The 25313-nt window shown below is 43.2% G+C and overlaps 1 protein-coding gene across 2 annotated transcripts in view; it reads left to right on the top strand.

Annotated features, from left to right (window-relative positions):
* The first annotated feature begins 625 nt into the window (after positions 1–625).
* Positions 626–25313, top strand: part of LOC134347904 (E3 ubiquitin ligase TRAF3IP2-like) — a 66654-nt gene continuing 41966 nt past the window's right edge. The window contains exon 1 of one of the 2 annotated variants that reach the window (XM_063050502.1): positions 626–1018. In XM_063050502.1, the coding sequence (XP_062906572.1) occupies positions 993–1018 (26 nt within the window). In that variant the 5' untranslated portion in view covers positions 626–992. Of the gene's footprint in view, positions 1019–1148; positions 1507–25313 lie in introns of those variants that run through there. The other variant, XM_063050501.1, reaches the window with a different exon arrangement.

The raw sequence follows: 25313 nt of genomic DNA, 5'->3' as shown, positions 1-25313 counted from the left end.
TATATGACTCAGTGACTGGCAAGAACGAGAAATAACTAAAGTGGTTTCTAAAGAAGTTTAAGTGGGGCAAATTATATGGAAGGCAAGTTTGAGGAAAGAAAGGAAGAGAATGAAATTAGCAATGGGACAAGTTGAGCCCTAGATTGAAAATGTGGGCGAAGCCAGGCTTGATAGAAAGAGTGAACACATGGAAATCTGTTTCTTGAGGAAGAAAATGTATCGTGGGCAATTGGTAGGAACTTTACAGAATTAATGCCTCTGTAAAACTCTAAGATGTAGATCACAGACTGGTACAGGTAGACTGGAAAAGTGGACATTGTGCAGGAAGAGTGGATTCATTAATCTGCGTTTGAGGTCTACCTAGTAAACAGTGTAATTTATTTTCTGGAATACAGAAGCCATGTAGAGAAAAACTTTGAATTTCTCAAGAACTGTCACTGCAGAACAACCTGGCCTGCTGAGTCTCTCCAGCATTTTCTGCTTGGATTTCCAGCAGCTGCAATCTTTCTTGTCTTAAATCCTTCCTAATTAGTGACACTGCGTTTGGAGCTGCCGTTACACTTTGTACCCGATAGTTAAAAACAAGACTTTGTTTGGCAAGGTAAACGTCAGGCTGGCAGCTTGATTGCTATCACGTGAAATTCTGGAAACCGAGCGGAAGTAGTTTTCCGGCTAGTGGCCGTCGTTTAGTTGCTGGCTGAAAATATAGTGGGACTGTGCCTTGTATTGCAACAAAACAAAAGAAGAGTTGGAATGAAAATAAGTTTGAATCCAGAGGATCGTGTTCACTAACAGAAGTGCACGGAAGACGCGGCGACGGGAGCGAGCGGCCCGGGTTTGTTAACTGACAGCAGGCAATTTGACCCGGCCCAATCGGAGCGACCAGGTAACAGCGGAGACGTGATCGATCGTGCGAGCGCGGAGTGGCGCGATCGAATCTGGAAGAGGAAAGTCACCGGAGCTTTGGACAGCTTCTGGGCCAATCTGTGGACATGAGTAGTACCGTGAGGATATTAAGGTGAGATGAGGAGTGCGGCTTTATCCAAGTCTTTTGCCCTCCCCCCCCCCCGTACAAAGTTTCAATACTTTTTCTTCCGGACAAATTGACCTCGTTATGTTAAGGGCGTTTCTTGCGAGTTATAATATGCTTGAGCGCACCTGATAGTATTTAAGATACAATTCGAGCTGGGAGTTCTTGGAGTCTTGTTGTTATGCTTTTAGTTTTTGGACTATCGTTAATACAGAGCGCAAATCCAGTGGAATATTAAATCGAGAGCTGGATCTAGGAATTGTGCTGTACTCCCCGGGAGCCCAGCCACGAGAGGCCGCTTGCAAGTGGGCAGAAGGGCAGCCGCTCTTCCGCTTGGTTACCCCGTTCCTCAGCCGAAGATGCAGCGTTAGTAGATACGTACTGTCAACGTTGATGAGTACAAGAACCCTGATGCTTGGAGAAGATTTTAAGTCACTTTCAACTTTATGGGCTAAAACTGACAAAAGTAGCAGAATGTATGAGCGAGTGGTTGTCAAATTCATGACATCATCTGCCCTTTTAGAACTTTAGTAACTTAAATGGTTTTACAGCATAGCATTTCAGCTTAATCGTTTGTATTACCGGAATATTTAATTGAGGTTTAGCATGTAGTCCGCATATGCGGCCAATTGATAACTTACGGCAGAACAGTGATTTAACTGTGTAGATGGGAATGTGTTCTACTAGTTGGGCACTCTATACTACCGATTTAAATAGCTGGTATTTCTGAAGTCTGTTTGCAAGTTGGTACTTTTATTTTAAATGTTAGTTGGTATTGTAGGAATGGAGTCCTCCTATTTGCCTCCCTTTTGTTGCCTCCAAGTATCACTCCTCAGCCTCTGTCACGACCTCCACCCTCGCCTCCCCTGAGTGTATTTGCCGGTCATCCACTGCCTCACCTGGTTTCATCTGACACTTTCTAGCTCTTGTCCCTACCCCGTCTTTATACTGTCTATCTCTATCCTAACGCTTTCAGAAGAACTCGACCCAAAACATCCAGTTCTCTCCACGGATGCTGCCGGATCTGCGGAGTATTTGGCTTTCATTTAAATACTGCTTCACATCAAAACCATTGTAAAATAGGTTTCTATGTATTTGCTGCTGCTTTTGAGATCCTCCCAATCACTTCTGGCCTTCTGGTGTTGCGTGACTTAGCGTCATGTTTAGCTTTGAAGGCACACCCTTAAAACTCACCAGGAGGGTTTTGTTGCACGTAGGATGGACGCTATATACATTCCATTTAAATGCTTTCACAGCCCTGCTTTAAATCAGATGATCATTAAAAATGTCACAGCAGAGGTATTCCAAGCCAGAGGGGGTGGGAGGAAACTTAGAGTTACAAATTGGGAGGGGGAGGAAACAAATCAATAATTTCTTGAGGAACACCTTACAAATTTCTTTAAGTAATATTCAGAGGCCAATTTTTAAAGAAAAATGGTTAAAGTAGAGCTTTATAGAATGCCTTGTACTGGATGTGCATTGAAGAAAAAGATTTAAAAATTAGGCATAGCAGGAACTGCGGTGTAAATTTAAGATCTGTATATGCTTAATCCGTAAGAAACCTTTCTACCACTTGTTTGTTTTCTCCATCCTGAGGTTGAAATTGTGAGAAGTCGGTAGATGTTACTTTGACATTGACTGTTCATAGTTTCAACCTTCTATTTCTATGTCCTTCATTTTGTGCCAATGCATTGCTGCTGCTTTGGAACTACTTTTCAAGAGTTTGTTGGCAGAAATGTTGTGAAACATATTCTGAAGAAATACTTGCGAAATCTCTGACTGTTCTACCAAGATGTAGCAAAATAGTAATTTTTATAAAAGGCAATGGACAATAATAATAGAATAATATGTTGAAAGGTTTTGGTACCCAGGTCTTCCTAATTCTCCATTCAAGATCACAGATATCCATTCATTTATCAAGTTTCAATACAGGTAGATCAGATCAAATTATTTTTGCAAAATGTTATTTGAAAACGGCTGCTCCTGATTGGATACCTGTTCTTTTTCAGAACCACTTTAGCGTGAGCTCGGGGATAATTTATAGCTATAATAGATGAGAGTTTATTGTTGTTTACCTGCACTTTGAATGTTTGATAGGTTAGTCATTACAGCCATTTTATTAATTTATACAATAACCACTTCATGAAGTCATAACATTAATATGAGCAGGCCCATATTGGTGTTCGACTTCTGTGCAAATAGTGGGCTAATTGCATTGACTAATCAAGGGTCCATTTTGATCTCAGTCCTTTTTCACTTCGTGCACGTAACCTAGGTAACAAGAGATGATGCATTTTTCATTGAATTAAAAATAACTTGGCAACAACAATAAATGTAGTTCCCTTTTCTTTAACTGAATAACAGAGCAACATGAACTGTAGCCTTCATAGGTTTAGGGTGGCTTTTGAAAAGGTAGTGGTTAACAGAGGAGTATCTCTGAATGCACAACATGTCCAAACCTTGAAGTGGATGGGCTTACAGCAGCCGAGACCTCACCTGGTTGCATTCCTGTACCTAATAAAGTGGCCACTGTGCATATGCAGAGTACTGTATAATCAATCCAAGTCAGATACTATTCATGCAGAACAAAACTGAAGAAAAGCCTTTGTTCTGAAATATTAACTCTCCTCCCCCCATGTCACTTCCGCAGATGCCACTAGCTTGCTGTATTTTCGGTATTTTCTGAAATTCTTCAGGGCGTTCAAAGTATTGGTATCTATTAGTGTGATAGAAGCTTGACACATCAAATAGAGGAGAGTGGAATAAAAACAAAATCCTTTCTCTGATATTTCAGCATTGAGTACATTTCTAGAGGAAGTACTCTGTCACGGAAAATCAATATAGTACACCCAGATGAATGGATAATATTGTACGACATTGATTTTCAGTCTTTCTTTCTTCCCACCTAGTCAAGACACAAGTCAAGTCACAAGCCTGGAAGAATACAAGCCTAACGTTGCTTAGAAAGCTCATAGCGTTCAAGCCACATCAGTCTCCCTGATTCGAATCGTTCTATTTAATATCAGAGCATGTATACAGTCTTTAAATTCTTGCTGTTCACAGACATACACAAAACAAGAAACCCCAAAGAATGAGTGATAGAAACATCAGGTCCCCAAAGCCACCTCTCCTCCGCCCCCACCCCCCCCCCAGTGCTAGAAGAAACACCGACACCCACCCCCCAACCATGCAGGGACTAACAAAAGACCCCTAAAGAGACCTTGATATAGAATCTATTGGTAATTACAGTTCATAACCCAGCTCTTCAGCATCTCAGACAGGCCGTTTCTCACCAGCAAGGAGGAGTGGGATCAGTTCTGCCACAATGAGGGTAGAGCTTGCTGATCTGATCTAGCAATCTTCCACATTGCTTCTCCAAGCCCCCATCTTGGGGACCGCCAGGCTCCTGCTGACCAAGAAAAGAGAGATCGCTCAAGTAGGGGGGGCCTTCTTCCGACAGCAGCGCACACTGCCTGCTGTCCTGGCGTTTCAGTCAGCAAAATCAGCGAGGATCCGGGTCATCTACTGGGCTGCTCCCCAAAGGCGCACTCCCTCCAGGCTGTTCCTGAAAGTAGCAAAGCGTCAGGCCACACAGCCGGTCTGAAGGCCTGCCACTTGCAGAGAACTGTAGTTTGAGCTGTAGGTCACGGACTACAACAAAACCCCAGCCACCTTGAAAAGAAAACAAAACATAAGAGAAAAAGAAGAGAAAAAGTTTCATGGACGAACTGGAAGAAGTCGCCTGGGCCTAAAATAAATAACTGGCGCCATCTTTCTTCTATCTGAACTATTGAGGTGAATTGCATTGGCTTTAAAATGCTGTCAGTCTTGGAGTTAGAGTTAAAAATACATGTGGACTAAGATGTTAACTGTCCTGTGCTATCACTGTTTCACTGCAGCTTGGACATTTTGTGACACATGCTGGCCTCTGCCCACGATGCTCTGCATTGTGCACTCCTGTGGAAGGAGATGCAGTGTTTTCCGGTTCATGCTGGTGGACTCTGTGGAGAATTGACTGACATCACATGTCCTTTTACTGCAGCCTAGTAAACACAACAAATCACAGCGACTCCTCCCTGAAAACAGCACCATATGCAACAAGTGAAACATTAACTTAAATTTCATTTTTATGTCCTATTAAAATTAATATGGTTACTTGTTCTTTTTGTTTGAATTTAAACAGATTTTAAAATCTTGGACAATTTATTTATGTACGATGACCAAAATGTATTCAAAGTGCTTTAAATTGAAACTTATGTGCACGTCAGCAAAGAATCCATGATCTAGGGAGTGAATCTGTCACTAAGCTTCACTGGCAGATGACTCATTAAGTCTGAAGCTGCCATGAATCTTGCAAGAATTTCCCCAGTCATGAACAAGTAGCAGAGAGAGACAGCTGTTACAGCTCCCATAATCCAGGTTAAATCCTTGACCTCTGGTGCTATCTTTGGGGAGTTTGTACCTGCTCTATGTAACTGTCAGATTCCTCCATGGACCCTGTGTTATCCCCCATACTCCAAAGATTAGTAGGTTGGTAGGACTTCAGTTACTGTTAATTGACCTTGGAATATAGGGAACAAGTAGAATCCTGGCAGAAAGGAAGGGGGAGTGGATGAAAATGTGGAATAACATGGTGAAGGATAGGTTTAGTGTAAATGGGTAGTTAAAGGTTGGCATGTACTCTGGGTCAAAAGAGCCTGTATTTTTTTTATGACACTATTACTGCTTGAGATGTTACCATCTATCATCTGCAGTACAGCAATTTGGTTCAGGCTGACAACTTGCCACTTCTTCAGGCCACCGAAGGCTCAGCATAGATGTCTCATGTTTCCAGCAACACCCGATTCCTGGAAGTATTTTGTTAATGAAGACAAAGCTAATTGTTCTTTCCACACAAAGGAAGAATAATATATTTATATAGTTACATAGCTGCCAGCTGTCACAAAGTGCATTATCATGAAGATTTTTTTGAAGGGTAGTGGCTATTAAAATATGGAAAACGCAGCAGGCAATGGATGCCCAACAAGCTCCCAAGTTTTAAATGTAGGATGTATAATGGAACAATGGACAACTTGCCTGCTCTTTGAAATAATAGTGGAGATCTCTTATCCAAGGGAAAATAGGAGTTCAACAATGCGTCCAAAAGCCGTCTTTCTGACAGCTCTGTGTGGTTCATCTGCGTTGCCTCGCAGTGTTTGATGAGATCTGTGTGCAAGTTAGGGAAATGGCATTTGAGCTCTTCTGTGTAAGGTAAAAGGTGATGATTGAGAATGGAGGAGGTGAAATAACCCACTTTCTCATTAGTGCAATTTTATGTAACTTTTGGTTGTCATTTATGATGAAGCTTTGCCCTGAAGGAATTTATGCATAATTGATATAATTTTGCTTTGCATCGCCTTATGCCTTGCCTGACACCGGCCCCCTAGGCCTGAGTCGATGTAGTAGTAACACAAAATACTCTGCAGATGCTGGGGTCAAAGCAACACTCACAAAACACTGGAGGAACTCAGCAGGTTGGGCAGCATCCGTGGAAGCAATCAGTCAACATTTCGGCTGGAACCCTTCATCAGGACTGAAGAGGGAAGGGGCAGAGGCCCTATAAAGAAGGTGGGGGGAGGGTGGGAAGGAGAAGGCTGGAAGGTTCCAGGTGAAACACCAGTAAGGGGAAAGATAAAGGGGTGGGGGAGGGGAAGCAGGGAGGTGATAGGCAGGAAAGGTGAAGTAGGAATAGGGGAAAACACAATGGGTAGGAGAAGATGGAACCATGAGGGAGGTGATAGGCAGCTGGGGGAGGAGGCATTCCCCTATCCCTATTTCACTCTGCAAAAGTGTGTTTAACCCAGATCAGTGTGAGGTGGTTCATTTTGGTAGGTCAAATATTTTGGTAAGATTCTTGGCAGTGTGGAGGATCAGAGGGATCTTGGAGTCTGTGTCCATAGGACACTCAAAGCTACTGTGCAGGTTGACTCTGTGGTTAAGAAGGCATATGGTGTATTGGCCTTCATCAACTGTGGGATTGAGTTCAAGAGCTGAGAGGTAATGTTACAGCTATATAGGAAGCTGGTCAGACCCCATTTGGAGTACTGTGCTCAGTTTTGGTCACCTCACTACAGGAAGGATGTGGAAACAATAGAAAGGGTGCAGAGAAGATTCACAAGTGCGTTGCCTGGATTGGGGAGCATGCCTTATGCGAATAGGTTGAGTGAATTTGGCCGTTTCTCCTTGGAGCGACAGAGGATAAGAGGTGACCTGATAGAGGTGTATAAGATGATGAGAGGCATTGATCATGTGGATAGTCAGAGACTTTTTCCCAGGGCTGAAATGGCTAACACGAGAGGGCACAGTTTTAAGGTGCTTGGACGTAGGTACGGAGGAGATGTCAGGGTAAGTTTTTTACCCGGAGAGTGGTGAGTGCGTGGAATGGGCTGCCAGCGATTGTGGTGGAGATGGATACAATGGGGTCTTTTAAGAGGCTCCTGGATAGGTACGAGGAACTTAGAAAAATAGAGGGCTATGGGTAACCTGAGGTAATTTCTAAAGTAAGTACATGTTTGGCACAGCAATGTGGGCCGAAGGGCCTGTATTGTGCTGTAGGTTTTCTTTGTTTCTGTTAGTCTCTTATATACCTGAAACTTCCCTAAATTATGGCATTTTGTTTATCAAACATGATGCACATATTAAAATTATCTTTTTGTTTGAATTTCCTTTTGTAATCTGAATAAAGTTAAGAGACTGATGCTTAATGACTCCCTGATCACATTAATAACTAATCATTTTTTTTCCATTATTCATCATTGAAAACTAATTGCAGATTAAAATTCAGGCTTTTGGTATTGTATTAAGTTAGGCTTAGCTTTTCTGGCTGGAGAATGAACAGTGATACTGAAGGAGCAATAGAACATTGAGTCAAAAATGGGACTCTGATGTTCGAAGGAGCAAATGGTAAATAATCAAGTGACATGAGATATGGATCTAGTTGGAGCAAGGAAGCCACTTGGTCTTCGATTGCTGTGGTATTTTGATCACTAAAATCAATACTATAGACTCCTGTTAAGTACGACATATGGAAGAAAGGTTCACATAAAGACTTTAAAGGAAGACTTGAAAGAAAGTTGACTGAAGGCAATCATCTTTGTTGAAAGTGTTCTAAAAACCAAGTGTTGTTAACTACTTGGCAACTTTCGCCTACTGTTAGGTAGAACCTCTTTGCCTGAAGTATTAAGAAATGATTTACTGGTCAGTTGAATCTAAAAGGATGAACCAAAGAAAAACTGTGAACAAATCCAAATAAACCCATCGCCAAACTCCTAGACTGAGAGGCAACACCTCACTCTGCAACTAGATCCTCAACTTCATGACCGACAGACCACAATCACCAAGGAAAGGCAGCAACACCTCCTGCATGATTGTTTTCAATGGTGCTGCTTCACAAGATTGTGTCCTCAGCCCTCTACTCATGAGTGCATGGCTGGATTCTGCTCTAATTCCATCTGCAGGTCTGCAGATGATGCCATTGTAGTGGGCATATCTCAAATAATGGTTAGTCAGTGTTCGGGAAGGAGATAGCAAGATGGTGTCATTACAATGAAACTAAGGCTACGTCCACACTAGACCGGATAATTTTGAAAACGCCGGTTTCGCGTAAAAACGATAGGTGTCTACACCAGGCATTTTTGAAAATACCTCCGTCCACATTAAAAAGGGTATTTGGACGAATCTCCTCCTACTGGGCATGCGCAGGACACATCTACAGAAAACAAGTGAAGAGGAAACGGTATACTTGGTGCGCATTTCTCCAGCTACAGACTGGAAAAACTTAAAAGGAAATTGCCAAACAATGGACAGCTGTTAGCTCTCGCATAGGAGGACTTAAAACTAAAAAACAAATACTGGAGCGTATGGACGCAACGGACAGGGAGTTCACGGACAGTATGACCCGGCTGACGACGAACATTGAAAAACTGACTAACTCTGTTGCAGAGGGATTTGCAATGATGAGGAATATGATGGCTTCCCCCGCCCCCCCCCCCCCGGTACTTTTCACCTCCACAATACCAGCCTCACAGCCACTACAATAGCTACACATATGGACACACAGACCCCCGGGTGGCCCCACCAACATCTTCCCCACTCCCACAGAGGGGGTCACCCTGGAAACATTTCCTACAGCCGTAGTCTCTTCACCGATGAAAGGGACGACTTTTTTTTAAAACCTCCGGTTACCCCATACACACTACAATGCCCAACCAGCGTTTTCAGATTTAAACACTCTGGAGAGTGCTTTAGAAAGGTTCCGTTTTCGGGGGAGGAAAACACCGTTTCAGTGTGGATGGAGGGTCAAAACGAAGAGAAAAAGCTTCAGTTACAGATTTTCCTGGTCTAGTGTGGACATAGCCTAAGACTCTGAAATGTCGACAGTTTATTCATTTCCTTAATTGTGACCTGACCTGCTGAGTTCCTCCAGCATTTTGTGTGTGTTACCTTGGATTTCCAGCGTCTACAGACTTCATTTTTATCTTGTACTGCCTCAATGCATTGTGTAGTGAATTGATCTCTATGAACAGTATGATAGTCAAGCTCTGTACTTGTGACAATGACCAATTTTGAGTCCAACACACATTTATTCTGGCTGAAGTTGTTTCTGGTGATTTGAGTGTAATAGTGCACATGAATTTGCATTGCAATTACTTGCTATTGTAAGAGGAATTATCTCTTTAAGATAAACAACCTGGTTCACCCCACTAGGATTAGGGTTCCCCTGGTCCTCACGTACCACCCCACCAGCCTCCGGGTCCAACATATTATTCTCCGTAACTTCCGCCACCTCCAACGGGATCCCACCACTAAACACATCTTTCCCTCCCCCTCCTCTGCTTTCCGCAGGGATCACTCCCTACGCGACTCCCTTGTCCATTCGTCCCCCCCATCCCTCCCCACTGATCTCCCTCCTGGCACTTATCCTTGTAAGCGGAACAAGTGCTACACATGCCCTTACACTTCCTCCCTTACCACCATTCAGGGCCCCCAGACAGTCCTTCCAGGTGAGGCGACACTTCACCTGTGAGTCGGCTGGGGTGATATACAGTGTCCGGTGCTCCCAATGTGGCCTTCTATATATTGGCGAGACCTGATGCAGACTGGGAGACCGTTTTGCTGAACACCTACGCTCTCTCTTCCAGAGAAAGCAGGATCTCCCAGTGGCCACACATTTTAATTCCACATCCCATTCCCATTCTGATATGTCTATCCAGGGCCTCCTCTACTGTCAAGATGAAGCCACACTCAGGTTGGAGGAACAACACCTTATATTCCGTCTGGGTAGCCTCCAACCTGATGGCATGAACATTGACTTCTCTAACTTCCGCTAATGCCCCACCTCCCCCTCGTACCCCATCCATTATTTATTTATATACACACATTCTTTTTTTCTCTCTCTCTCTCTCTCTCTCCTTTTTCTCCCTCTGTCCCTCTGACGATACCCCTTGCCCATCCTCTGGGCTTCCCCCCCTCCCCCTTTTCCTTCTCCCTGGGCCTCCATAGGAAGAGGTACAGTCGACGTTTCGGTCCGAGACCCTTCGTCAGGACTGGTTAGAAATAAAGTTTTATCAACCTTATTTAGCCAGCCTACTCAACAGCCTCCTTTCATTGAATTTTATGTGTTGTACTACAAAAACACTGCAGGTGAACCAGTTCTGAATTTTGTGAAATTTGGAGGCACATACCCTGAGTCTCAGAAACAGCACTTAAGGTTTCAAAGGTACATTTAATGTCAGGGAAATGTATACAATATACATCCTGAAATGCTTTTTCTTCGCAACCATCCAGGAAAAACAGAGGAGTGCCTCCAAAGGATGACTGACAATTAAATGTTAGAACCCCATAGTCCCCCCCACCCCCAGCTCCGCTCCCTCCCGCATATAACTGGCAGCAAGCAACGATCCCCCTTCTCCCCCGCCCCGGCACCAGCAAAAAAAAGCATCAGCACCCACCACCGAGCACTCAAGCGTGAGCAAAGCAATAGCAAAGACACAGACTTACAGTACCCCAAAGATTACTCGTTCACCTGGTATTTGACATACCACGGGCTCTCTATTTCCCTAGTAAGAGAGAAAGAGATGTTTCTGTTTCAACTCATGTAATGTCAATAAAACATGTTCGTCTTTTGCTCCTTTCACTTCACCATGAGAAATGTGAAATCTACTTATTTACTGGTTTTTTTTTGTACAAGCTAATATCTCCCAGCAATGGGACTTTAAATATAAACCACAACCTATTGGCACCTTTTATTCCACAAATTGGCACCTTTTATTCCACATAGGAAAGAGAAGTTCAGCTAATTTAAGAAATAATCCCTATCCCAACTTCAGAATGGATACTGATGGATTGTATGTATTTTGAAAGAACTTCAGTTTAGTTCACAGTATGCTCATTGCCATCGGCAAGAGTTCAACTTCATGAAGGTTCAGCTAGATTTGGCTGTACCTGTTTAGATAGACTTTTAAAGAGGCAATCTAAGTGCTTTTGGAACCGTTAATTGGTATAGCATTTTCAAAATCTATTTCTATATTTTTTAAGTAAAGAAATAGGGTTATTACCTTTTACCTTATGGGTGGCATATAAATTTAAAAAATATTTTAAGTAATTTGGCTAACTTTTAAGTTAGAGATCTGTGAACCAGTGGAAACTCAATTAAAAATACTCCATTTCATATGGGAGTTTGATCAAGAAGATTCAGTTGTTTGGCAGCCAAGATGAGGTAGTAAAATGGATTAGACATCGCCGATGCGGGAGAAGCCAGAGAGTAGAAGTGGATGGCTGATTCTCCGACTGGAGGCTTAAGACTAGTGGTCTGCTGCAGGGATCAGTGCTGGGTATATTATTGTTTGTCACCTATACCCACAATCATGATGTGGTAAACTGGATCAGCAAATTTGTGGGTGACACCAAGATTGGGGGTGCAGTGGACAGTGAGCAGGACTATCAAAGCTTTCAGCAGGATCTGGACCAGCTGGAAAAATGGCCTGAAAAGTGGCAGATGCAGTTTAATGCAGACAAGTGTGAAGTGTTGCACTTTGGGAGGACAAACCACTGTAGGCCTTGTATGGTGAGTGGTGGGGCACTGAGGAGTGTGGTAGGAGAAAGGGATCTGGGAATACAAATCCATAATTCCTTGAAAGTGGTGCACCAGTAGAAAGGATCGTAAAGGAAGCTTTTGGCACGTTGGGTTTCATAAATCAGTGTATGGAGTATGGGAGTTAGGATGCTATGTTAAAATTGTATAAGATGTTGGTGAGGCCGGTTTTGGAGTATTGTGTGCAAATTTGATCACCTACCTACAAGAAAGATGTAAATAAGATTGAATCAGGTTTATTATCACTGGCATGTGACATGAAATTTGTTAACTTAGCAGCAGTTCAATGCAATACATAAGGTAGAAGAATAAGAAAAAATAATAAATAAAATAATAAATCAATTACATATATTGAATAGGTTAAAAAAATGTGCAAAAACAAAAATACTGTATATTTGGGGAAAAAAAAATGAGGTAGTGTCCAAAGCTTCAAAGTCCATTTAGGAATTGGATGGCAGAGGGGTAGAAGTTGTTCCTGCATCGCTGAGTGTGTGCCTTCAGGCTTCTGTACCTCCTACCTGATGGTAACAGTGGGAAAAGGGCATGCCCTGGGTGCTGGACGTCCTTAATAATGGACGCTGCCTTTCTGAGACACTTCTTAAGGATGTTCTGGGTACTTTGTAGGGTTGTAGCCAAGATGGATCTGACTAGATTTACAACCTTCTGCATCTTCTTTTGTTCCTGTGCAGTAGCCCCTCCATACCAGACAGTGATGCAGCCTGTCAGAATGCTTTCCACGGTACAACTATAGAAGTTTCTGAATGTATTTGTTGACATGCCAAATGTCTTCAAACTCCTAATAAGGTATAGCTGCTGTCTTGCCTTTATGACTACATCGATATGTTGGGACCAGGTTAGATCCTCAGAGATCTTGACACCCAAGAACTTGAATCTGCTGTCTCTCCACTTCTGATACCTCTATGAGGATTGGTATATGTCCCTTTGTTTTACCCTTCCTGAAGTCCACAATCAGCTCTTTCATCTTACTGACATTGAGTGCCAGTCTGTTGCTGTGGCACCACTCCACTAGTTGGCATATCTAGTGGAATGAGCACTGAGAAAATTTACAAGAATATTGCTGGAATTGAGGAACTGAGTTATAGAGAAAGATTGAATAGGTTATGATTTTATTCACTGTAACATAGAAGATTAAGGGGAGATTTGATAGAGGTGTACAAAGTTATGAAGGTTGTAGATAGGGTAAATGCAAGCAGGCTTTTTCTACTGAAGTTGGGTGAGACTAAAACCAGAGGTGGTGGGAAATGTTTAAAGGAAACATGAGGGGGATTCCTAAACTCAGGAGGGTGGTGAGAGCATGGAATGATCTGCTGGCGCAGGTGGTGGATGCGGTTGGATTTCAACATTTAAGAGAAATTTGGATATGTACATGGATGGGAGGAATGTGGAGGGTTCCAGTCCGGGTGCGGGTCAATGGGAGTAGGCAGATTAATGGCTTCTCACAGACTGGCTGGCCCGGAGGTCCTGTTTCTGTGCTGTAGTGTTCTATGACTAGAACTCTTCAACTATTGTGTACAAAATTGCAAATGCCAAATTTAGAATGTGCCAAACGTAAATGGCTGCTGTACCTTGATCTTGTAGCTGAACATTGGCTTGCAGTTGTGCTCAATTTTGAGATCTTCGAAATAGTGCAGAGAACCTCATGAAGTTGATTCTGGAAGTGAGAAGACAGCGAGTCACCTGGGATTATTTCTGCTGGAATTCAGGAGAATGAGAGGGAATCTTATAGAAATATATAACATTATGAAAGGGCTAGATGAGATAGAGGCAGGAAAGTTGTTTCCACTGATAAGAGAGACTAGATCTAAGGGATGTAGCTTCAAGATTTAGATTAGAGGTGAGAAATTGCTGTCCCAGAGAGTAGAGTGTCTGGAATTCTCTGCCCAGGGAAGTGGTGAGTCTGCCTCATTAAATGCAGTTAGATATATGTTTGCATAGTGGGGGATTAAGGGTTACTGGGGGGGGGGGCGGTGGGGGAGGAGGTGGAGGGAAGCAGGTAGGTGGAGCTGAGTCCATTGTCAGACCTGCCAGCCTACTCATCCAGTTATCCAGTTTCTTGTGTTCCTATTAAATCTCTGGGCTTGTGCTACAATATGCTTTTAGTTTTTATATTTGTATGTGTGCATTGTGCCAAGACGACAAGATGTGTCACTCTCAGCGTGGATAGTGATTGCTAAATGCAAAAAAAAAACAAAGTAAGTAATTAAGAAATAATAAGAATATGTGAGGAAATGAGAATATTCATCTCATTTATAAATGCAACACATGACTATTTCTTAATCTTGAGTGCGACGGAATCCGGTTTCTTCTTGATTTAGCTGTTGCAATTTTCTTTATAAGAAAGTGGATTTGCCTCTGCTTTAGAGTTAATGGAATGGAATATGTTTGGTGTAGTCTGCCCTACTGATTTCCAAGGTGACTGTAACCTTTTGTGGCTCCACTGTACAGAAGACCTCCACTTCTTGGGATTTCTGCAATGTGAAGTAGACGAATTGTAGATGCCACAGGCTCATTTTATTGTTTGCAACCTTTTAAACATTGAAAACAATTGCTTAATCTCCTTAATGTGAAGTACATCGAGTTTAAAAATGTATTAAACTACTGTAAATCAAGGCGGAAAAAAAATCTCAACTTGAGCTCACCTCTTTACTAAAGGTCAATCATCTTGTTCAAAGGAATTGTGTGACTATTTGTACACTACCATGGCTGGTCTGAAGCTGAGTAGGTAGATCTGAAGTGCATCATGCTCCTCCGGTCAATATGTATTCACGTGTGATTTCCAGTGTATTTACTGTGGAACCACTGCTCACAAAAGACCTTGGACCAGTGCCTTATTTCAGGCTGATGACTTTTTATTTCTCGTTGTAGATGCCTTCATCCTGCAGAGAATTTTTAACTTGTTTTTCTTTCCACAAATTTCCAATGTCTGCTGAGTATTTCTGTCCTTTTATGGAAAGAGGCATGATCTTGAAATCAAGTATGAACTCTTGTCATTTATGGAATTGTCACTTGTTTTATGTTTGACAGTACAGCCCATTCAGATCATGGTGTTCTGTCAACCTATATAAACCGAGTGCACGGTTAATCTAACCCTAACCTCCTACACAGCCAATACCCCCCCCCCCACCCATTCTTATATCCAAGTGTCTATCTAAGAGTCTTTTCAATGTCCTGTTTGTATCAGCCTCTAACACCACACCTGGCAGTGTGTTGCAGTCACCCACTACTATGTTATGAAAAATAACTCTTTAGGGGAGAGGACGTCTCCCCTAAACTTTCCTCCATTTACACTGAATGGATGTCCTCTGGTATTGGCTATTACTGCCCTGCAGGAAAGGTGCTAGTGAAGATTTCTTGGACCTTAGCAAAGTTTCCTTGGATCCCTTCCCTCATGACTTTCTGGTTGAGCCTGCCATGGGGAACCTTGTCAAAGACCTTACAAAGTCCGTATACACCACACATGCAAGGCAACATCTATGGAGGGAAACATGGCCTCCACTACTGCCATAATGAAACCAAACTCAGCTTGGAGGTACAGCACTTCATACTGTCTGGATAGCCTCCAATCTGATGGCATGAACACTGATTTCTCTAACTTGCAGTCATTTCTCCTCCCACCTCATTTTATTTTTCCATTCCTCAATCTTGTTACCCTCTTACTACTTCTCATCTCCTCACCTTCCTATTACCTCCCCCAGTTTCCCTCCTATTTTTTTTTTCTGTGGCCCATTGTCCTCTTCTGTTGGGTTTCTTCTTCAGTCCTATACCTCTTCCACCTATCCTCACCCAGCTTCTTAGTTCATCCTTCCCCCTCACCCAACTTCCCCTTCATCTGGTTCATTTATCATTTGACAATTTGTTCTCCTTCTCCTCACCCCTCCTTATTCTGGCTTCTGCCCCCTTCCTTTCCAATTCTGAGTAAGCATCTTGGCCTGAAATGTTGATTGTTTATTTCCCTCCGAGAGGCTACCTGACTTGCTAAGTTCTACCAACAACTTGTATGTCATTGCTCAAGAATTCAAGCATCTGCAGTATCTTTTGTGTTTAAATTTGCTATCCACTTAAGTTTTGCGAAGTAAAGATTGCAACACACAGCGTTTAGTTTCTATCTGAATAAATTGTAAAAAAAGTATTGAAATAATTGGGAGCAGATTGAGATCAAGCAAAAACAACATTCAACATGTAGTCAGAAGGGAAAGTTCCTGTTTGCCCAAACTGATCATTTTCAGTGTTTGCCCAAACTGATCATTCTTAACACAACGCTGAATGCATCAGTATTGGAAAGACTAAAAGAAAGCTGCACATCAAAAGACAGAAATTACCATAAAACTTGAGGAACCGCCCTTTGATTATCCAGAAATGTCAGTGTTCAGAATCTGGCTAACCAAGTGATGTTTCCTACGCTCCCTTTAAATTTCCCAGGCATAATTTCCCTTTAAGGTCACTGGGTTTCTACTTCCTGTGCCGACTTTGACCTTAACCAGTCCACAGGGAAATTTTTTTATACTGTGGCGAAACCTCTTTAGCAATAGCAATTTAAATGTGTTGTAGCTTTAATAGGAATAACATCCAGTCGTATGAGTGGCTCAGTGTGCAATATTAACTGCTGCCGTCATTTCTAGTGGCCTGGGTTTTTATCCTGATCTTGGGTGCTGGTAGGTTGGTGTTTTGTTGTCACATATGCCAAGATACAGTGGAAAAACTTAGTTTTGCATAGCATCTATACAGATATCTCCATCACATCAGTACATTGAAGTAGTATGAGGAAAAACAGCAACCAAAAGCAGAATAAAGTGTTACATTTACAGAACGATAAGGGGAGAAGAGAAAACGTCTGGGGTCTTTGATTATGCTGGCTGCTTTGCTGAGCGCTGGTTTCTGTGAAGTGCTGAGCTGTATCCATAACTCTCTGCTGTTTCTTGTAGTCACAGGCAGACCAATTGCCATACTAAGCTGTAATGCATCCAGGCAGGATACTTTCTGTGGTGCATCTATGAAAATTGGTGAGTTTCAAAGGGGACGTAAATTATTTTAGCTGCCTGAGTAAGTAGAGGTGCTGGCATGCCTTCTTGGCCATGGTTGGACCGGTACAGATCTGTGTGGAGTTGTTAATGCTCTTCCTGTGACCACATGGGCTTCCTCTGGGAGGACCGGGTTCTTCTCACATCCCAAAGCTGTGTGAGTTGGTTGGTTAATTAGCCACAATCAATTGTCCATAGTATTTCACAGAGTGGTGGAACCTTGGTGAAGTTAAAAGGGAATGTTGGAAGAATTAAAACTAAAGGGGTTAATACAGTAATAGTGTAGTTGTATAATTGATGGTTGACATCTGGTGTTCATTAAAGTCCTAAGGGTGCCAAGTTGAGAGTAATCTCAAAGTTACCAGATTCAGTACAAACCCATAAATTGATAAAAAGCCATCTGAATGATGGAAAATCATATGTGAATGGAGAATTTAGCTTTGTGAAAGCCAGTGGTGAGGTCGAAGGCGTGTGGTGTTGGTGAGGTTGGAGGCATGTGGCTAACACATTTAGGGTAATCCCCCTGTTATTTTAAGAAAGAAGGTACCATGATGAGCTAACATTAATCTTAAGAATGGATGAATTGGTTTGAATTGGAAAAAGTCTGCAGATATCTTGATTTTGGAATTGTGATTAGTGAAAAGATTTTCTAATTACTTGTGTGTGCATCAATTCATTATCCAGTTTGAATGTCCCTTTATCTAATCTGGTATTTTAATTTAGATGGGTTTTAATCTGTTTTATCTTTATTATCTGCCCTTGCCATTTTTGAAATAAACCTTTTTTTTCTCCAATGAAAATTTATTTTCGTTATTTTTTACTTTAAGCTCTTTTTTGAAAGCATTGATTATCCTTGTTACTTGTTTTGCTTTGAATGATCGTGTGCTCCATAACGTGATGATCAGTATCAGTTCAGAACTACTCATGCAAACATACATCTTAAAAGACGTTTAATTATGATCAGTTCTGTTAATTGATTAGATACTTAATATTGAGGTTTCCTATTAAAATAATAGGAAATATACACTGTTAATTACATGTATGCATCTCTTGGGTAATAGTGTTAGGTTAAAGTCGGGGAGTTACTTCTAATGGAACCAATTTTTTTTCGATATAATTGAATAATATGGATTGATTCTAAAACACTATTGTGCAGAAGTGCATATACTATAACTCCTGATGCCAAATTAGAACAGATTTATAATAGGAAAAGAGAAGTTATAGTCAGTGGTAGGAAAATGGATGTGGTTAGATATCCTGTCAGTAACTAAGGAGTGAATAACAAATGGTGACTTGTCATTTTTCTGTCTGTGACAGCTATAACAATGTTAATAATTGGCCATCTGAGGAAGTGAATTAAATGGTGGAATTTTATAGAAGCCTACAGCAATGATCTGGGGATAGTTTATGAAAATATGTTGAGGATGTTCTTATTATGGACATGTTATGTTTTGTGAAATGTATTTTGATCAGTGGTGGAAGTACGAAGGTATAATGTTGAGGCATATGGAATTCTGAGTTTAAATGTTTTATATCTACAGTTAAAATGTATTACTTGCTGATGGTATACTTTTGGTGTTCACTCCCAGAAGAGTAGGAAACAAAAGGCCAGGAAATAAAATTAAAGCCATTTTGATGTTTTGCAGTCCATTTCTAACCTATGGGCTACTGTCAGTGGACTTCCTTTCCTTTTCAAAAGCTTCAGAAGTTCATTTATTAACATATGTGGTATGCAACCCTGAGATTCGTCTACTCCAGATAGCCATGAAACAAAGAAAACCATGGAAGTCAGCTCAGAGAGAAACAGCAAACCACTCCCCTCACAAAAACAAATGGCACCACAATCATCAACATCTCCAATCCCCCACTGCCCAAAACGCAACAAAAACGTTGACCCTTAACCCACCCCCTCCCCTGCATGAAGAAGCGTAACAAGAGTATCAACTCCTAAATTCTCTCCCCCACAAAAAATGACCAAAATGCAACAAAAACATTAACTTCACCCCCACCCCCCTCACAAGCACAAAACTCAATAAGAACCCTCAAATCCTCTCCTCCACACAAAAAAAACACAAGAAAGAATGGGCAAAAACACAGAATATAAATACCGTAAGACTGACAAAGTCTTATGCAGCAAAGAGTTTGGCTGAAGGAGAAATGAAACCATGCCCATGCACATAGGAATTTACCTATATCTTTTAAATATTTTGGAACATTTTTCTCAGGGATTTGAGCATCATTTCATAAACATTATATGCAGTCTTGTGGAACAATTTTTAAGGTTGAGTGAAATCTGTTTGCATGGTGGAGTTGCAGATTAGTGGTGTAGGGTAATGTTATCGGTGGAAACGTACACAATTCACGAACACCGACGTGAGTTTGGGCCCACTTTAAGAGGCTGGTCTGATGCGGTGACGCATTATTTGAATTTCAGTTACTGCGCGTTCTGTTCAGGTTTTGGAGTAAAATAGATCAGCGGACCCCAACCACTGGGCTGCAAAGCATGTGCTACCGGGCCGCGAAGAAACGATATGATTTGGCGATATGAGTCAGCAGCACCATTCCTTATTCTCTATCACGCCCTGTTGAGCTTGAACGCACACGAGGTCATTACCCGCGTGTCATCCATGTCAGCGAGGGAGATCAATTCCGCGAGCTTGCGAATGACGGCGGGCTGAAAAGTATGTTTGACATAACATCTGTGCCGGCATTCTGGATCAAAGTCAAGGCTAAATATCCCGAGATAGCCACGAAAGCACTGAAAACGTTGCTTCCATTTTCAACATATCTCTGCAATTAATGCAACGAAAACCAAATTGCGGAATAGACTGGACATAAGGAACCCCCTTCGAGTAGGACCGTCTTATTGCAGGGAAACAAGCCCAGGGCTCCCACCGATTCAGCGATATTGGTGTGTTGCAAAGATTTTATGTGTTCATATGGGGAAAATAGGTGCTGTGTGTTTAATATCCAAACGTTACTAAAAATGTTGTGATGCTATTGACTTATATAACCATATAACAATTACAGCACGGAAACAGGCCATCTCTGCCCTTCTAGTCCGTGCCGAACACTACTCTCACCTAGTCCCACCGACCAGCACTAGCTCATAACCCTCCATTCCTTTCCTGTCCATATAGCTATCCAATTTTTCTTTAAATGATAATATCGAACCTGCCTCTACTACTTCTACTGGAAGTTCGTTCAACACTTACTTCAAGCTCCCCTGTCCTACCCTGATAATTGACTTAACACTATATTCATGCGAGGAAAATATGCGCTGTGTGTTTAATATTAAATTGGTTAGATAACCCCTTTTAGAAACGAAATTGAGGTTATTAGCCACTTATCACCTATATTACGGTTGGGATTATCACCACCACCCCACCCACCCTCCCGGAACAGAATCGCCAAAAAAGATTTGTAGAAAAAAATCAGCATGTACACGCATGCGCACTGGTGCCCGCGCAAGGCTTCATGGTCATTGTAGTCTTTCTCGGGGTAAACACAGCGTATTTGACTACTACTCTTGTCCGTTGGCAACCCTACCACCCCGCCCGCCCCCCCCCCGCCAGGTCGGCCGGTCCGCAAGAATATTATCAATATTAAACCAGTCCGCAGAGCAAAAAAGGTTGGGGACCCCTGAAATAGATGAATTGTTAGACTTCTTCTAAAACATAAAATACCTCACGTCAATTTATTTGTGAAAATCTACATTGTTGACCCCGATGCTTTAGGATGATTCTAGAGTTACTGACATGTGGCCAACATAGTTGCTTTGAAATGCTGGAGTTTTGGGAGCAAAATGCCATTACTTGGTTGTACGAACTGAGGCCCAACTTGCACTTTGAGAAATCTCTGCCGACAGCATCAAATATTTCTATGTGGTAGCTTTGTTCAACAACTCCACGGCTGCTAGAATGGTGAGTCTACTAGAACACTGGCGTGAACACAATAAATACCGATCGCTGAATACTTCTGGACTATCGGAGACTGAGCGTGCCAAACAATTGCTCACCTTGCCCGGCCTTGGCGATCCTAAGCCATCGGAGCTAGTGGACCATGTGCTGTGTCTTCTGAGAAATCACCATCCTTGTTTTATTTTAAAAGAACTCTTGATGCAGCAAATGCCTGATCAAGTTCGCATAGCCCTCGCTAATGCACTTGTGAAGGACTATAGGGAACTTGCTAAAATGGCTGATGGTGTATACACACCCAGGCAGAGCTGCATAATTCCTCCTTTCTCTGCCTCAATAGCCCAGTCAGCAAGGCCTCCAAACAGACAACACTTGTTTGGAGGCCTCCACACAGACCATGCTTGCTTGGGTATGAATGCTAGGAAGTGCCGACCGTCTTGTAGCTTCGACAGTGCCTGCGCATTGGGGCACCAGGGGTTGTGAACACCTTGGATCCCAGTTGCAAGGGATGGCTACTGCTCATTACAGACACCCATTCTTGCTGCCCTCTAACAGCAGCAAGCTCCAGACTTGGGGACACAACGGGTGACGCTCTGCATCAGTGGGCAGCGTTACACATGAGACTTCGGCTTGGCCAGAGTGGCTAGACCTCTGCTTGGTACAGACTTCTGTGTGCCCAAGGACTGTTAGTCAACTTTAAGACCTGCTGGCTTGTGGACGCCAAGGACTTTGGGTCATTACACTGCTTCCTCAGCAAATTCCTGACAACGATTCTGTCAGGCGCGTCCACCACAGCATGTGAGTCTACTCGACTGCTGGGTGAATTCCCAAACCTCACCAAGCTCACAATCTCCATTATAGTTGCACTACATTTCCACACTGGCTCTCCAGTCCATGCCTGTGCACGAAGACTGGACCCAGAAAAGCTGGCAACCGTGAAGGCTGAGTTTGCCAACATGGAAAGACTTGGAATAGTACGTTAGTCAAATTGCCCCTGGGCTTTGTCCCTCTGTGTGATCACCAAGTCTGTTGGTGGTTGCTGCCCATGTGGCGATTACCGACGCCTTAATGAGGTCACCAGCCCTGATCGCTACCCAGTCCCCCACATCCAAGACTTTTCAGCATGTTTAGCTGGAAAGTTAATTTGTTTACAAAGTCAGCTTAATTAGGGAATACCATCAGGTGCCTGTGTGTTCAGAGGGCATTTCCAAATAGCTGTAATAACTCCGTTTGCCCTCTGAGTTTCTGTGCATGGTGTTTGGACTGAAAAATGCAGCATAGACTTTCCAACAGCTGATGGACTCTCTATTACAAGATTTAGATTTTGTTTTCGTTTACCTGGTTGACATAATTGTCGTTAGAGCATCGAAATCCGAACGTGTATCTCATTTCCGCATACTTTTGTGTGCTTAAACCAACACTGGTTGATTGTTAACGCTGTCTAACCCCAGTCAGGGTTGCCAAATGTTGACTTTCATGCCATCGCGTCTCCACAGAAGGTGCAAAGCCCCTCCCATCAAAAGAAGCCGCTATTGTGGATTTCTCACTGCCCCGCTTTACTAAAAAACGACAGGAGCTTTTTAGCTATGGTTAATGTCTATCACCGCTTCATTCTGTGAGCTGCTACCTATAATCACGAGTTTGACTGGTCAGCAGATACGTCCAGGGCACTTGATACCAAACCAGCTCTTTCCGGTGTGACCTTGCTGGTACACTGGCTTCCCAATGCACCTATAGCCATTACTGCTGATGCTTCAGACTATGCCATGGGTGCTATGCTCGAACAGTTGGTTGGAGGTGTGCGGTAGCCGCTCGCCTTCTTCAGCCAGCAGTTCCGTCCCCCGGAAAGGAAGTACAACACATTCTCTTCTAGAGGGTTGCCATTCCATAGCATTTGTTGACCACAGATCCCTCATGTACCCTTGGTCTGCACAGCAGCAACATCACCTGGCCTACATCTGAGTTCACAACTGATGTGCAACACATCAAGGAGAAAAATAAAGCCGTGACTGATTGCTCTCACGGACGGCTGACAAAGCTACTGACCCAGAGCTCCAGGCTTACTGAACAGCAGTTAGAGCCCTACGGTTGGCTGACATTAAGTTTGGTGAAACTGGGGTTTCTCTTCGGTGCGATGTCTCAACCAGTCGCCTTCACCCCATCATGCCCACAAACTGGAGGCGGACTGTTTTTGACTCCATACGTGGGCTCTTGCATCTGGGTCGAAGGCCTCACAGATCCTCACAGAAATTGGTTGCACTAAAGTTTGTGTGGCACCGCCTTAGAAAGGACGTGGGTGATTGGACTGCAGCCTATGTGCAATGCCAGTGGGCAAAGATTTACTGTCATGTTCAGGTACCATTGGCACCTTATGAGGTCCCTGAGTGACGGTTTGGCCTGGCCCATGTGGATCTTGTTAGTTCTCTTACCTCTCCCTGTGGTTTCACACACCTCATTGCCATGGTGCACCACACTGCCAGATAGCCTGTGGTTGTCCCTTTAGTATTGATGATGGCCACAGGTGTGGCTCAGGTGTACATCAGCACCTGGGTTGCTCGGTTTGCCACCCCATCTGATATTTACTCTGATCGCAGTCCCCAAGTCGTTTCAGACGATGGCCTGGAACCTGGGTGCTAGGCTGCATCACACCATGGTGTATCGCATGGCCTAAGTGAACGGTGCCCTTAAAGGCTGCTCTGAGGGCTTCAGTGACGGATGAGCGTTGGCACGATTGTCCCTCGTGGATCCTTTTGGGGCTTAGACTAGCTCCAGTAGCATACCTGCAGTCATCCGCGGCTGAGTTGGTATCCGGGCAGCTGTTACGAGTGCCAGGTGATTTTGTTCCTGATGCCATGACTGCCTGGGCGGCCTCGCATCAGCGTTCCATCCTCCTCAGTAAATTCAATTCCTTTGCACCTATCTCTACCTCCCGTTATAGCATACAGCACTCTTGGGTTCCTCTTGACTAGGGTTGCCAACTTTCTCACTCCCAATTAAGGGACGAAAGTAGCAGTCAAATACGGGACACTTGTGTTTACCCCGAGAAAGACTACCATGAAGCCTTGCACGGGCACCTGTGTGCGCATGCGTGTACGTGCCGATTTTTCTTTTCCTACTAATCGGTTTTGGCTTAATCTTCCCGATTCTGATGCACTGTACATACATTATTTCTACTTTATACAGGCTGTGTATTTATCATATCATTCCTGCTTTTACTATGTTAGTATTTTAGGTTTTATGTGTTATTGGTATGATTTGTTAGGTTATTTTTTGGGTCTGGGAATGCTCAAAATTTTTTCCCATATAAATTAATGGTAGTTGCTTCTGTGCTTTACGCCATTTCGGCTTATGAACGGTTTCATAGGAATGCTCTACTTTAGTGGGGGAAATACGGGACAAGGGCGGTCCAGTTTGGGACAAACCAATTTAGCCCAATATACGGGATGTCCCGGCTAATACGGGACAGTTGGCAATCCTACTCTTGACCTACATTCCACCTCGTTTGTTTTCATCTGCCATGACTCGCACCAGCATCCCCTTAGGCCCCTTTACAACGGCTCATTCTATATTTTGGAACAGAGAAAAAAGACTTTCATTGTAGATAAGAGGGATAAGCCTGAACGTATTTCACCTTAAACTGACCCACCGTGCCCCTGCTGTCACAACATGACTGTGAGCGTGTCAACACACCTCTAGAAGAGCCAGAGGCATCTGCTGTTCCTCCATTCATGGAACATAGGACCCAAGCTGGGTGGCTCGTCCAAGTTCTGGTTAGGCTCACAATGCTGATTTTAGTGAATTCTCGGGGGTGGGTGGGTGCTGTATAGGGTAATGTAATTGGTGGAGGTGTACATAATTCACAACCACCCACCCATTGAGTTGCAGTTCATTGCTGTCGAGACAACAGAGACTTATGGAGAAGAGGAGTTTGGTGGGTAATAAAATGGATGAGTTCACGGCGCTAGCCAGGCGTCAGAGAACATTTCGGGAGTGCGGAGTTATGTGTTTCACTGGAACGGGGCTGCACGAGGACATACCCGATCAAAACTTCTCCATGGACGGCTTCCAGACCGTTTGGGCTGACCGGAAGTGCACTGAGAGCGGTAAGTGTAAAGGAGTTGGGTGCTTACTGTTCTGGTTAACAACAGATGGTGCAATCCAGCTCATATTACGATCGAGGAACGTGTTTGTAGACC

This window comes from Mobula hypostoma, chromosome 6 (assembly GCF_963921235.1).
Source record: "Mobula hypostoma chromosome 6, sMobHyp1.1, whole genome shotgun sequence".
Lineage (NCBI taxonomy): Eukaryota > Metazoa > Chordata > Chondrichthyes > Myliobatiformes > Myliobatidae > Mobula > Mobula hypostoma.
This window is presented reverse-complemented; position numbering and strand designations above follow the sequence as displayed.